Raw genomic sequence first — 14,600 nt, 5'->3', positions numbered from 1 at the left:
TTTCTACGCGTCTCCAATTGAAATAAATACTTAGCAACGATTCCAAAACGTAAGCTTTCGAAGGCAGTAGTAGATTTCAAGCAAAGCCAGACACATCTAAGACAACAATTCGTATTTAAACAAAGTGCCTTACCCTCCTTCTGTAGATCATGAAGCTTCTTTTTATGGTCGTCAATCCATTGGCGCATGCGCTGTTCTGAGGATTTGAAGTCATCCCACTGCATGAGAGCCGACTCAGCGGCCACCTTCGCATCGCCGATACGGCTCGTCAGCATTTCGATGTCGCTCTGCAGCTTGTGCACATCATCAATAATCGCCTGCCTACCGTCTTGGTGTGTCGATCTAACTACGCGTTCGCTGGTGTTAACTGCTGAATGAACCAAACCTTGGCCTTCATCCATTTTGCGGAGTGATTCTTGCAAGACTGCTAGTTGCTCTTCGATAGCTTTACGAGTATCATAATTGCGGCTACACGAATCCGTTTTCTCTGTGGCCAAAACTATCCAAGCCTTAGCCTTCTCTACTAACTCGGAGAAGCTCTTGTGTTGCTGAAACGCATCTTCAGCTCGGCCTAACATGTCCTTTGCCAAATTGTTTGCTACTTGTAGGCGGGACGTGAGCACCGAAAGTTGATTTCGGATATATCCCTCAAGATGAGAAGCAAGAAGATTCTTAGCATCATTAGTAATGTCGTCTGCTTGTTCTTTAATATCGTCGAGGTGTTGAATGTACTCCTTGATCTTTTCTACTGCCTTCTCTTTCGTTGGAAGGTCGGGTTGTAGGACTGCCTTGAAAGTTTTAATTTCTGTCTCGACCTGTAGGAGCTCTTCTGAAACTTCCTCGTAATCTTTACGGAATTGCTTCAGTTCCGCCCATACCTGTTGCAACTTCATATCCACCTCTTCTATCTCATTGCAGAGACCCTGGAAATCATTACGAAGAGTTCCGACCTCGGTTTCGACCATCTTCTTGCCCGCGTCCGAAGTACAACCGTCGCGCAACACTAAACTTTTAGCCTCTAACAAAGCACTCATTTTTTCCGAGCCCTGTTTTCGTTTGGGTAACAATTTTTCCAAATCTTCAATTGCTGCTTCAAGTGCCAGTCTATCGCTCAAACTCTTGGTATAATTAGGAATCTTTGATCGAATCTGGCGCATCCAATTGATTAGATCATCTGCGCACTCCTTAAGCTTGGTATGGTTGGCAAAAATCTCCTTGAGTGTGTTGATAGCACTATTAAGTTCCTCAATCAGCTGGTAATATCTGGTAACAGCCTGCTCGCCTCTTTGAGTATACGTATTGGATGGCTTGATCTGAAGCAGTTTGGCTGTCTTATTCTTAAACTGAATGACTGTACTCTCGTCCTGTTTCATGACGTAAAAAAGATGCTTAACAGCCTCCCATTGGACCCGCTTCTCTGACAACGTGTCTTGAGGTAGTAAGGCTTGCTTGAGGTTAGACTCAGCTTGATCCGTCATGTTGGTCACTTGTTTTATTAGATTAAGGTAGTCTTTCCAGAGATACAATTGGTCGTCTAACGAGAGCTTTACTGCATTGAGACGACTGACGAAACTGCCCTTAGCGTCTTGAAGTTCGTGAAGGGATTTCTGTAGGGCAACATGGCCTACTGGAGCAGTCTCACTCAAGAGGTCCTCACATTGTCCGCTGATAGAGTTGATTTTGGCAAAAATTTCATCCTTTGTTCCGAGTAGATCTTGAAGTATCACCATGTTAGTTTCGATGTCTGTGACTTCTCCACTCTTTGGTGTCTCGATAGCATTCAATTTGCCAATGACATCAGCTAATTTTTGTCGACAGTCAGATACGTCCTTTTCGAACCTGCCGTGGTTAATTACGTATTGTTGCCATTTCGTCTCTTGCTCCTACAGAACAAAGGTATAGCTAAGTTTTTGTATTTTCGATATGAAAAATCTTAGTATATATATGTAGCCTTCATTAGCTAATCAAATATATAGCTGGAGCTAGTGGAAAAATACTGTGTGGCCTATGCAGTTTTTTCTACAACGAAAATTATATTTAGTTTGACCTCACGTGGATATTGGAATAAAAGTCGCAGAGGTTACTCGAGGTCTACGGTCAGCTATGAAATTCAACAGTGTATTACAATACTGTGAAAGACTGAACGACTTTTTCCAAAAACTTTGATTGGGATCGTAAAATCGATGCAAGTATATATATCGTATTAAACTTGCCTTGGCAAATGTCTTGACCTGATGAAAGCGCGAGTCGAAATCACTTAGGCGAGACATCCTTCTATCAGCTTGATCGCCTACAAATTTGCGGACCTCCTCAAGAACCTGCAGTATTTCCGGTTCCCTTTCAATAATTTGGGAACCAAGTCCTGATAGAAATAACATTAACTAACAGTAAGTCGAAGGTTCTTTATATCTACCTATGTGAACTCCTTATCACTAACATTTCGTTCCTACACGATGTGTTATAGTCGATTACAAAAATGCATGTCAGTGTGGTACTGTTATTTTATATGCAGTGGTTTTATGCAAGGCAATCTTTGACAATCGCTTACTTGTTACATTGGTGAGCATTTTCTCCTTATTATCCAATGTGTCAGCGAGCGCGACGGAACAAAGCTCAGTCTCAAGCATTGCAAGCCAGCTACGCAGCATGTCCGCTTGTTTTTCTGACTCAGCCAGTCGATTAAGAGTTTCCTCAAGGGTTTCTTTGTCCTGCATGGCTCCTTTTAGTAACTCGCTGAGACGCTTTTCTAGGGCGTCAACTTCGCTCTTAATGGTTGCATGACCGTCATAGTGGGTTCCCTCCAAAACCGCAGGAATATCACTCTGTCTCATTGAGTTCACTATCGCCTGCTTATCGTCGAATGTGTTTATCACAGCACGCAGCGTTTCTACGTTACTTTGCATTGTTACTTTATCTACATCGGTATCAAGGCACGAATTGATGCGTTGTGATACACCGTTCAGCCAGTCTGAAACCTCAGTGATTTTAGTACGCAGCTTCTCATGCAAGACCACTTTTTGATCTGTCTCATGTGTCACATCGCTGAGCTGTTCATGGAGTTTTCTGAAGTCACCTAAAACCTTCTGTAGGGTCTGTTCAGATTCAACGTCACGCCCCGGAATCGAATTCGCCTTGCTCTGCAGCTCGTTAAGCTGATACACATGATCGTTCATCTCAGACAAGCTATTCTGGGCTTGGCGAGCCGCAAGTCGCTTCTTGTCAAGCGTTGGCTCCAATTTCGTCACCATAAGGAGCTGGTTTGAAATGTATTCGATGAACAGGCGCATCTTCTTTAGCGACTCTTCGTATTCAGTCCACAGGAACTGCACTGATTGCAGTGAGCGGTCAAGCGCAGCTAATCCACCGAAGATTTCGTCGTAAAGATCTTGCAGCTGCTGGATCTGCGCTTGGGCTACTTCCCAGCCGGCTGGTGAGCTGCCGGATTGCAAGGCCTCTCCGGCCTGGACACACACGTTCACAAGGTTCATGAGAGCACTTCGTTGGGAAAGCATATCTCGGATAGCTTCGATCTTTACTGTCATATCCTCCCGGTTTCCGGATGGCATAGGAGCGATGCGACCATACTGTGCTCTAGCGCTTTCCATTTCCTTTAAGCAGCAAGCATACTTTTCCTGGTATTCTTTATGGTCCACGACATGCTGTTCCGTTTTCTTGGCGATGTCCTAAAAGGTTTAATGTGCTATTAACGCGAGGGCAACACGCACGAAAAAGTGCTAATGACGTTTTCTAAAAGCTAATTGTGAATAGTTGTAGCTTACATACCTTGCATGTTGTTAGAACCGATTGAAACCTAGTGATTAATTGAGACGACTGCATCGAAAGTCTTAGTTCACCACTGGATTTTTCCAAATTGTCGGCGTCCGCGGAGAGTTTATCGAATGTATTCTGGGAAGAGGCGACTTCATCAACCATTTCCTGTGCAGGATTACTAATGTTAGTTGTATGATTTTCAGAAAGTAAGCCCTAGTCATAATTACTTTTCTCAGTGCGAAATCCATTAATTATAAAAACAAAAACCAAGTTCAAGAACAGGTCTAACCTTGAACATGTCCCGTTGCTCGATTTTCTCGTCAAACGTATTTTTTAAAGAGAATTCCTTGATTCGGATCTCCCAGTCATTCGTCATCGAGCTCAGCCTGTCGTAATCATCCTCAAAATCTTGCCATTGCTTCAGTTGGTCTGCTAGTCTTCGTGTAACTGCTTCGAGTTCATTTTTAGCTGTTTCAAGGTCGTGCTCGAAGTTCCTGAAAGTCGCCTGCATGTCCGATACAACCTTTAATGGCACTCGCCCATCGATTTGGGTAATGATGTTTTTCATCTTTGTAATTGCAATGTCTCCTTCGGCAAGCTGATTTGTTACACCAGTCGTTAGCTTGTCGAGTCGAGAAATAAGCACACTCTTGCTACCGGACACATCGGTACCGGTTCTAAGACGATCCTTCATCCTTGGTTGCCATTGAGCCTCGTGAACAGTTTTTATTTCTTTGAAGTCGGACATCAGGAATGTAAGTGCTTCAAGCATGTCCCACGCATCCTGCAAAAAAGTTATGTCCAGTCGTATTATAAGATAACGTAGCGGTGCGTCATTTTAATTTGGGAGCTTTAATATGCATTTTTTTTTTGTACATAGAGAAATGTGGATTACCTTCAACGACGCAGTCATCTTGCTGCTCTTATCAGCAGCCTCCTCGACCTTCTGCAGGTGACCTTGCGAGTGCAGCTTTTCCTTGATGAGCTGCAGCCTTCCCTGCAAATGGCGGAGACCTTGGTCACTGAGCTTGATGCGCTGGAGCAGCTCGTGCATCCGGTCGCTATCGGGCGCCCCAGCATCGACGTCTCGCAAAATAGTCGATCCCTCTAAAAGTGCTGTTTCTACATCCTCAAGCAACTGATCAAGGAGTCCGAGGGTCTCTGAGTCAATGTCAAGTTGCCTTCGATTGTTAGATGTTTAAACAGATTAAAATATCGTTAGAAATAAAACTCTATACTATATAGGTCATTCTATCGACTTCGAAAATTCTTTTCTAAGGTAAAAACCAGTAGATGGACGGATAAATGTATTTTCATTTATACCTACATGCATAGTCATTATTACTCAGGTCTGCACATACGAGTACGCGTTTCGCCTTATACTATTGTTTTTTTTTAGCAGTCTAACGGTTAAATAAAACAAAATTATTTGTTTTTAGAATGTTGCCCACCCATTAGGAAAGTACCTGAGAGCTTCCTGGATGTTTAGCTGAAGCTGATCTAATTTATCTTTGCGTATTTTAAGGCCATCGCGAATAGATTCTCTCGAAGATTGAGGAGTCTCGTGCATTACGGCCTCAGCTTTGCTTTGAGCTTGATTTAACAGAGTTGGTCCCTGGCTCTTACATTGGCCCAGCAGTGTCTGGAAGAGACAGAAAGAACGTAAGCTAAACTTCAAGCATAGGTCACTATATACTGTCAATTTTCTTAAATGGAAAGGTGGTAGTTTCTTTCAACCAAAACTTAAGAACACTTTGTGTTTGCTGTATTTTATCTTCTACTTAGAATGGCACCTGAAGTTGTGTTCTTCGAGATTGCCAGTCGGAGTCCGGAATTTTTGCATCAAATGTAACTTGCGCATCGCCAAACCACATGTCGAAAGCCGCGAAGGCCTTATCCAGGGCAGCTAAGCCTTCCAATGAGGAAGAGAGGCCGCTAATGACCTTCTTGATATTGGTAAGAAGTGTACGGTAAGTTGAGTTGGTCTGAGTAACCTTTGTTTGAATAGAGTCGATACGCGACACCTGGTACAGCGAATGACCTTCGTCAGTGAATGCGTCCAATGTTCGCTGATACTTCTCGACAGTGTCTTTTAAGGTTTCGGCTGTAGTGAGTAGCTCACGTCTCTCCGGTAAATCGGAGTTGCGTATCGCCTGCTGAATTGATTGAAGTTCGGTCTCGGCAGCCTGGAACGAGCTGTCGATTGCTCGCTGATTTTTCTCAAAGCTGTTCCATTGCTGAATAACGTTCTCGAGATTGTATTGAGCCTCGTCGCTCGTGGCACGATGTTGACTGAGCGTCTCCTCAAGTTCAATCATTTCTTTTTGAATAAGCGCAATGCCCGATTCGTTCGTGTACTGGTACACTCGTTCAGCCGCCTCTTGTATATGGTTAAGCATCGATTCCCCATGATCAAATTTGTTCCTCAGGCTCTGAAATTGCACGGGAAAGATGTACGTCAAAGACAACAAAATCATTTGATATTTTACTTTTATTATTCTCCAACGTGCGCGAGCCCCTACTACTGTGGGAAAGCTATTTAACCCGTATATCCTTGAAACGACGCGAGTATAACCGAATTCCGATGGGAAATTATGGTCTCTTAAGGTAATTACATCAGATGCAAATGTTGTACATGCAGAGTAACCATAATAATCCGTAATACGCTATCATCATATATTGTCTTGTACTTTTCTACCATCTTAATACGTACGGTAAGTGATCTGAGCTTGTTCTGAATGTACTCTTTATCCCCAGATGATTCCTTGTGCTCCTCCAGTTGATGGCTTAGTGTGACCAACCACTCTCTGAACTCCTTTGTCATTTCGTTTAACTCAGAATGGTGCTCGATGGATACAGCTAGACGCTCAAGAAGTGCCGCTGATCGTCCGACAAGTGAATCATAATCAGTTTTTGTTTTTTGGACGAACTGTGAATAGTTAAGATCTCCATCCAACATGTTGGCTTTCTGAACCATGCTGCTAATGAGCGGTTTCTGTGATACGATGTCTTCGTTTACAATCTTTTGGGCCTGTGACAGTGCTTTCTTCTCCTGCAGAGTAGCTTTAAGCTGTGAGTTGATATTTAGGTTATTTATCACTTCCTTGAGCCAATTCTCAATCCGTTCCTGAGATTGTTTTAGCTCGACGATCTGTCCAATTGACTTTTCCAGCTTACCTACTTGTGTTCCGAGGCTCTCGCAAAGTTTATCGTACCGCTTGCCGAGTTCCCGCAGGCGGGCGCGAATGTTTTCGCGCCCGTCAGCTGATGTTACCGGATAAACCCGCTCTGCAAGATCAGTGAGACGATCAAGCTCCGCTTGTTTCTGCGAAACAAGGTCGAGAAGATCCTCCAAGGATTTCTTGGCACCAGACAGCTCTTCCTTCTTCTTAGATAGATCAACAAAGTGTGCTTCGCAGCTGGTCACCCACGCGTCGAACTCATCGGATCGAGTATCGAAGTCAGAATGAAGCTTGGCATTTTGAGTCCACTTCTGGGCTGTTTCGCGAATATTATTCAGACCAGATGAATAAACGCTGCGGAGAGCTTCAATTTTTGGTGCGTGTGGATTTTTTAAATTGTTGATCTGAGCTTGCTGATTGATAATCTCCTGCTCAAGATGATTGAGCTTCTCGACGTACTCGTGTTTGGCTTGAGCAGTTGCTTTTAGTGGGTGTTCCCTTGGGAGATTCATAAGAAGCCAATCTTCTAGCTCCTTGCAAGCTGATTCAGTGTTTTCAATGGCCTCAAGTACGGTTTGACTTTCCGTACAAACGGAGTCACATTTTTCGAAGAGCGATTCCCAGGCAGACCGAAGGGTACCAACCTCTCCTATAATACCATAATAACAAAATCAGGTAACGGTAAAAAGAACAGTCTAAAACATATTGTATTTGTTAAGACGATAAACACTCGACACCGTGATCTAATGCAAAGAGACAATATACGCCTAAACTAATTTAAATAAGGATAATATCCGTTTGCTTAAGTCATGAGAATAAGCAGATAGAGTAAAATAAACCAGTTGTTATATGCAGTTGTGTACTTATTGCACGCACCTTTAATGGCGGAGTGTCCCGTAAAGGCGGTTTCTTCCAGAACGGTCTTTAGGGTTTGTTCTATAACATTTAGATTACTGTCGCCCTTTGGTTTCAGGTTGTGAATCTCTTTTGCCTGCTGCATGACGCGTCGTGCTGAATCAGCGTTCGTGATTTGTAATGCTCTCAGCTGGCCAACTTTAGCCTCAATGTCTCCGATCATGCTTTTCAGATCATGCATTTTAAGTTTAAGATCTTCGTGATGGTTGACGCGCACTGCACAGGTGCGAAGGCACTTTTCAATCGCCTGCTGACATTGAGCTTGCTGCTCCTGAGCTCGAGAGACCTTGACACGAACCTGATGGTCATTCATACTAGAGGAATACTCTTGCAATTTAGTCATAACCGGTTCGTGAAGGCAAATATCTTGGCTAAGCACCTTGTAGTGCTGAAGTTGCGAAATCTTATCAGCCAAAGTTGGCATCAATTCCATATCTCCTGAAACCTGTCGATTCAATTCATTCAGCCAATCGTCAACGAGATTTAGCGTGTCCTGAAAGCCCGACCACGATAGCAAATTGGACTCGACGTTCTTGATCTGATCGTATATCTTGATCCAAAAATTCTCCCAGCAGTCTTTAAGCTTACGCATCTGGGTGCGTACCTGGTCTCTCGATTCGATGTTAAGAAATCCCTGGATTGTCTCGCCGAGTTCCGACATTTTTATTACTGGACGCTCTAACTCCGGTTTGGCTGCACACAGCGCGCGAAATCGTTCTACCCGGGACTCTAGTTCCTCCTTAGAGCTGCCAGTAGGAGCCGCTAGCTGCTGTTCAATCTTCTCGATATTGGCTTCAACCTGTTTGCAGCAGTCCCGATATGACTGTTGCGTACTGATGAGATTCTTCAGTTGGGTAAGAGCATTCTCCAGTGAAACCCTTACGGCCTTGTAACGTTGGATTATATGATGAACCTGATTCTCCAACGAAGAGTCCGAGCCTTCAGTAGTTATCCGCGACATCATTTGATCCAATTGTGAGAACTGTGTTTGTCGCGTATTTAGAGTTTCCAAAAGCCCATTAAGCGTTTCTGTCTGTAGTTCTAGGTTGCCAAAGTCAAAAGCCTGTACGGTTTCGGACTTCGCTTGAGCTTCGATTGCGGACAGCCACTGACCGAGGTTAGCGATCGTCTGCTCAATAGCTTGCCATTGTTGTAGCGCGTGCTCAAGTTGGGCCTGATTGTCGGCCAGATTAATCTCCAATTGCGTGAACTCTTCTTCGATTGAGCTGTGCTCGTTGTGCTTATCGGAACACTGGGACGTTGCAGCACGCATCGCATTCAGCTTTTCCCGTCCCGTCGGCATCGTAGAAGAAATTTCAGCAAGCGAAGCGAGTTTTGCCTCAACATTGAACTTGTCCATGGCTGGATTACTACTAATGGTCCATCGAATTTTCTCATCTGTATTGCTTATCCAACGCTGCGCATCGTTCAAGGCTGTTTGATATTTCCTTTCGAGAACTGCTTGCATCGTCTGCAGGGTATTGTTGGTCTGTTGGAGAACATTGCTGAATCGCTTCTCAATGTTATTAATGTCTTTGAAGAGATGGTTCAGGTCCAGAGCAGGCTGTTCGCTTTGCAGCTTCATCACATCCTCGTTGATCATTTGAAGCTCAATGTTTGACTCAAGTTTTTGTTTCACCTCATTGCAGAGTCTCATTGAAGTCGGAATATCATCGGTGTCACATTTCGATACAATATCCCGCTGTTCTTTCAGCCATTCGGCGAAGTGCGAAAGCTTTTGCCGAATGCTGTCCTCAGCTTGTTGGACGCTACAAAGTTTAGACTCAAGTAATGAGGCCTTAGACTGCATCGAGTTCATCCGCTGCTCAACCTCGTCGAACTGTTTTGTCAGGGGAGCCGTATCCAGGATACCGCCCAGTGACGAGATCTTGTCCCGTACACTTCTGAGGAAGTTACGCTGAGTTTCAGCTTCAATGTGGTAGCGGTCGAGTACAGAGCGACCCTTTGATTCGGAGATGTTCTTCAAGGCATCATCGAGATCGCTCGACATTTCTGTGACCCATTTGTCTACAGAATTTCTAGCAATTTCAATCTGTTGGAGTGCAACGTTTAGATTCTCCAGATTGCCCAGTAACTGGGTAATCTGTTCATAGAGAACAGAGAATTGCGCAACTCTATCTTGTGCATTGGTGCGTACTGAAGCGCTGTCGAACCCTGGAATCGTGTTGAGTTTTTCGCATAGTGTTTTGATCTTTCGGGCGTACTGCTCCACCATTGTCTTTTGAGATAGTAGAGCCTCCTTTGCTCGCTGAAGCCTCTCTATCGACTGAAGTATATCAGGGCCGGATGAGTTTCTCGCTTCTTCTGTATGCTCCACTGTGGTTCGAAGAATCGTGTCCACAGTGTCCTGTAGATCCCGACACTCATCCCATATCTGTTTGGCAGTATCCACGTTCGCAATTCGACGCGCGATTTCGGACGCTACTGTCTCGTTGTTTCGGGATATAGTCGTGAGTACATTTTGAATGGTCATAAGGTTTGACGAGTCCTGCTCAATAAGCTTTCGACCTAAATCGGTAACCTGTTCAATCTCCTGCGTTGGCATGGTGGACTGAAGTTGCGTTAGCTTCTCTTTGACTTCCTTTACAGCCAAATAACTGTTCTCCAAGGGGCGAAAATTTTGCATCTCCGAGTGAATATCCTCAATTGTCTTACTCATCCTTGCAGTGGACTGATTAAACTGTTCTAGCTGAGCGTGCATTTTTTCAACTTGTTCCGTGCGGCGACGAAAAAGAGTGTGCACATTATTGTACATCTGATGTACCCTATGCAGTTCATCATTTAGCGTCGTTGGTTCGCCATTTTCGCCAAGAAGTTTGTAGTCGACATCGCCCAGCTGTCGTTGTAGGTTTTCAGCAGCCTGTCGTTTGTCGATGATCGTAGTTTCGATCGTATTAAAGGTATGCTTAATCTTGTGAAGAAATTCGGGAGTAGGCTTTGTTGTTTCAAGCTGTTGCTCCAAGAGCTTCAACTGCTCAATGATATCCCTTTGCCAGTTGTCAAAACCACTTACGGCTTTGGCCACTGTCGACTTCCTTTCTGTTAGCTCTCGTTGATTGTTGACTGCGTTTCTTAATGAGTTAAGCTTTTCCTCGAGGAGTTTCGCAGCTTCAGGCATTTGTTCAGAGAGGTGATGGACGCTCGGTGTCAACTCGTTGATGTCGCTTAGGGTGTCATCAATCAGCTTCGTGATAACCTGAAATGATAAGTGTTTTACAAGGATACTGAGTTTATGGTATTTATTTTGTTATATTGATATATATATATATATATATATATATATATATATATATATATATATATATATACTTTCCCGCCTCAAAAAGCCAGTCTCATTCAACCGTTTACCGACTACGTATGCATGTAGCATACGAATGAAACAGTACAGGTACGCAGCATATAGCGAATGATCTGGTAACACTCACCGTGCTAGCCTTGTCGACAGTGTGATGAATGGACAACGTGTTTGGAATTTGTTCGAAAATTTTCTGCACATTTTCGTTGATGGTCTCGAGACGTTTCTCAACAGTCCGGTGTTCTGTGATAACGTTGGACAGTTCGTTGGTATGTTTGCGTACCGCATCCATAATAACGTTAGTCTCTTTCCTAACTGTCATGAGCCTGTTTTGCAGATGAGTCGCTTCGGGATGTAGGAACTCATTGAGTTTTGAATCGTCAATGCGCATCTGCACTTCGATTATCTTCTGCTGCTGTTTTTGGATATCCGAAGCAATATGCCTATATTCTTCCTTCACATTCTCGACTTCAGCAGGATTCGAAGCTTTCTTTCTATTATTCAATGTCTGCCTCAACACATCGAGCCATTCCTCAAACCGTTGCACTGTGTCACAATACTCGTCATAATCGCTTACACTTACACTAAGTTGATTCACTTTCTCAGCAGCTTTCTCGTCAACCTTTTGCCAAAGTACTTTAGCCTGCAGAAAATAAAGGAAGCACCAAGTTAGACGTTCAATTAAAAGATCATTAAATGATACCAGTAACAGTTTGTAGACGGTACATGAACATTTTATGAACCAAATAAGAATGTTTATGCCTACGTACTTGCCGCTTGAGATTTAATTATGAGTACAGTACCCTCTGGCAAAATATTTAGTTGTTATACGGATTTTCGGATAGTCAAATTAAATGGAGCCAACTGCTCTGTTACAGATTTTTTCTAAGTACAACAAACGCAGAAAGTTGCTTTCAGAACAGGCTTTAAAGTTACTCATCTTATCATTAAAGAGTTACTTCTAATAGCACATTCAAATTCAGAAATAGAACGTGCGCTTCACTCAACTTACTTCTTTAATTTTTTGAGGAGCCTCTTCGGGCAGGTCTTCCATTTTGGCAATGTTGTCTATATTTACGATATGTGACTTCGTAGTTTTCGTGATGGTAGATATTTTTTGCAAGTAGGATCGACAGTCTTCTACTTTGCTAAAACTTGGCGTCGTATAGGAGAGGTCGTTCATCTGCATTTCAGCCTGTTTCACCTCATCATCGACTGCACTAAGCAGCGCCTGCTGGGCCTTCTCTGTATGCTGTATCTTAACGAGTTGCTGCTGCGCGACATTGATGTCCTGAGCAACCTTTGGCAGCATGGGCAATATCTCGGCGAGATCCTCGTCATCTACTTCCGTCACGATTTGCTCTACCTTCGCTTTGGCGGCGGTCGTCGAATTGGTTAGATCAGCCGCAGCTACGTGCTCGGCAATCTTAAGAACTTTGTTGGCAGCGCATTTTAGTTTGGTGCTTTTATCGTTAACTTTATTGAACACGACGTGCGTCTGCTTCTCGATCTTCGTAACCTCCTCGGTAAATTTGCTGTCTTCAAACTGGTACTGTTTGAGTTTTCCGAGCAGTTCCTGTGTTCTGTCCATATATTTGCGATGCTGATCCTCTTTGACCCGTAGCGCTTCCATAAGTTCGGCGGGTGTGGCGTACTTATCAAACGACGTGTAGTTGGACTCGGCCAGAGCAAGCAATTCAAGAATCTCTCTTTTGAGGTCTTCGCAGGACTTCGCTAGTGCCCGGGTCTGCTCCTGCAAGGCGCACATATTTTGTTTCGCTTGCTCCGAGACCAACGTAAAGTCGCCCTGCAGCTGGTTAACCTGCTGGCTCAGCATCTTCGGCATGGCCAGTGCAGGTGCAACTCTACGTGCCTCGTCAAGAAGCGCTGTTTTCTCAGCCTCGAGTTTTGTCACGCGCTCTTCGTGCTCCCGTTGAATTTGATGGAGCTGATTAATGGGAAGGTCGCTTGCTCTGACTTCTGTCATCCATTTGGTGACTTTGTGGACCTCTTCGCGATAGATGATTATTTTGTGTATCGTCTCTGATACTTTCGTCGTTAGCTCGATCGAAGGAACTAATTGGCGATATCTTTGCACCAAAAATTCGAGATTTTCCTTCTCGGCAACAGCTTGCTGCTGACTCATATTTGGCACCTGAAATTATTGGTAAGTTTCAATGAATTTCGTTTTTATAAGAAATTCTTTTAGTACATAATTACCTATACACTCTAAGTACTCATAAAGCGTGGGGCAAAAATCTCTTGGCGGCTTGCAAGTTTCGTTTTGAATCAATACAATATGCATACACAGTACGTATATATAGTCGAGAGACTTTCTTTCAGACTATTAGGAAATTTCTTACATTATCTATACATATATTAAATTAGAATTCTAAAATATATTTATCTATAAAATTTACAAGCTTTTGTAGCTGCTGTATCAGCCACTTGATTTCGTCCTCTTTTGAGGTCACATCTGTACAGATAGCTGTGAACTTCTCTCGAAGCCTTTCGTAGTCAGTAGCAGAGGGGATGTCGGTCTCCAACAAAGTAGTTACGTTTTTATCCACCTCATCCATCCACGTGATAACCTTGTTGACTCTAAAAACAATAAAAAAAAATACATCATTAGTTCAGTACATCTGATAAACCATGGAGGTTGCAAAACGTGCTCAATTTTTCAAATAAGAACCTTCGTGGCACCACTCACTTTTCCAGGTACTCAGTGTATTGTTTGTCGGACATGGTCAGCAGGTTTTTCGTTCTTTTAATTTCGTCTATGACATTCTTGAGCTCTTTATGATTGTTCTGCATCATTTCCTCGTTGAACGGATGGATCGGGTGTAGGCCGTTATTTGTAGCTAGGGCTTCCATCTCCTGTAGAGTTTCGTTGAGCAATTTGAGATCGCCACAGTCGGTGAAGAACGCACGGTGTCTTTGAGATACGTTCGCGCTTTCGGTCTGGCCACTAGTAATCAGCACGAGCTCTTCACGAAGTTCCTTGCGAATGTTCTCAAGATGCAGCATAAACTTCTGGTTAAGCTGATTCAGTTTCGATTGCTCGGTCAGATCGGGAAGCCGGGAGGTAACTGCATTGTACCTTTCCTGTAGCGACGCGACGCGCTGACCAAACGTCGGTACCTGGGCTGGATCAACTGTCGATAGGACGTCCTTTGCCGCCGCGATGAATGATAGGTACAAGTGTTGGTACGGCCGAGAGAAGAATGCAACCTGCTCTCGGAGACCGCCCTTTTGAAGGAGCGGTTCAGCCTGTGCCAACCAGGACTCAAGTTCGGCGGTACGCTCTTCGAGGTTGGTCCAGCGGGTCAATGCTTCCGTGAGAGCCTGTTCCCACTGTTTTGACAGACTCTGCACATTCTGTAACAATCAATAGTATATTTAGTTAATGCAAGCAC

General features: G+C 43.8%; 1 protein-coding gene across 7 annotated transcripts in view; it reads right to left on the bottom strand.

The window, feature by feature from the left end:
• Positions 1 to 14,600, bottom strand: part of LOC111251708 (uncharacterized) — a 130,915-nt gene that overhangs the window by 65,168 nt on the left and 51,147 nt on the right. For all 7 annotated transcript variants that reach the window (XM_086989834.1, XM_086989839.1, XM_086989833.1 and 4 more), the window contains 14 exons: positions 13,895 to 14,562; positions 13,605 to 13,785; positions 12,197 to 13,339; positions 11,315 to 11,827; positions 7,830 to 11,085; positions 6,485 to 7,602; positions 5,565 to 6,203; positions 5,238 to 5,413; positions 4,667 to 4,952; positions 4,061 to 4,555; positions 3,784 to 3,936; positions 2,549 to 3,683; positions 2,214 to 2,362; positions 134 to 1,883 (listed from right to left, as the gene is read on the bottom strand). In XM_086989834.1, coding sequence (XP_086845960.1) covers positions 134 to 1,883; positions 2,214 to 2,362; positions 2,549 to 3,683; positions 3,784 to 3,936; positions 4,061 to 4,555; positions 4,667 to 4,952; positions 5,238 to 5,413; positions 5,565 to 6,203; positions 6,485 to 7,602; positions 7,830 to 11,085; positions 11,315 to 11,827; positions 12,197 to 13,339; positions 13,605 to 13,785; positions 13,895 to 14,562 — 11,662 coding nt within the window. The remainder of the gene's footprint in view (positions 1 to 133; positions 1,884 to 2,213; positions 2,363 to 2,548; positions 3,684 to 3,783; positions 3,937 to 4,060; positions 4,556 to 4,666; positions 4,953 to 5,237; positions 5,414 to 5,564; positions 6,204 to 6,484; positions 7,603 to 7,829; positions 11,086 to 11,314; positions 11,828 to 12,196; positions 13,340 to 13,604; positions 13,786 to 13,894; positions 14,563 to 14,600) is intronic.

This window comes from Varroa destructor, unplaced genomic scaffold (genome assembly GCF_002443255.2).
Source record: "Varroa destructor unplaced genomic scaffold, Vdes_3.0 BEIS01000005.1, whole genome shotgun sequence".
Lineage (NCBI taxonomy): Eukaryota > Metazoa > Arthropoda > Arachnida > Mesostigmata > Varroidae > Varroa > Varroa destructor.
This window is presented reverse-complemented; position numbering and strand designations above follow the sequence as displayed.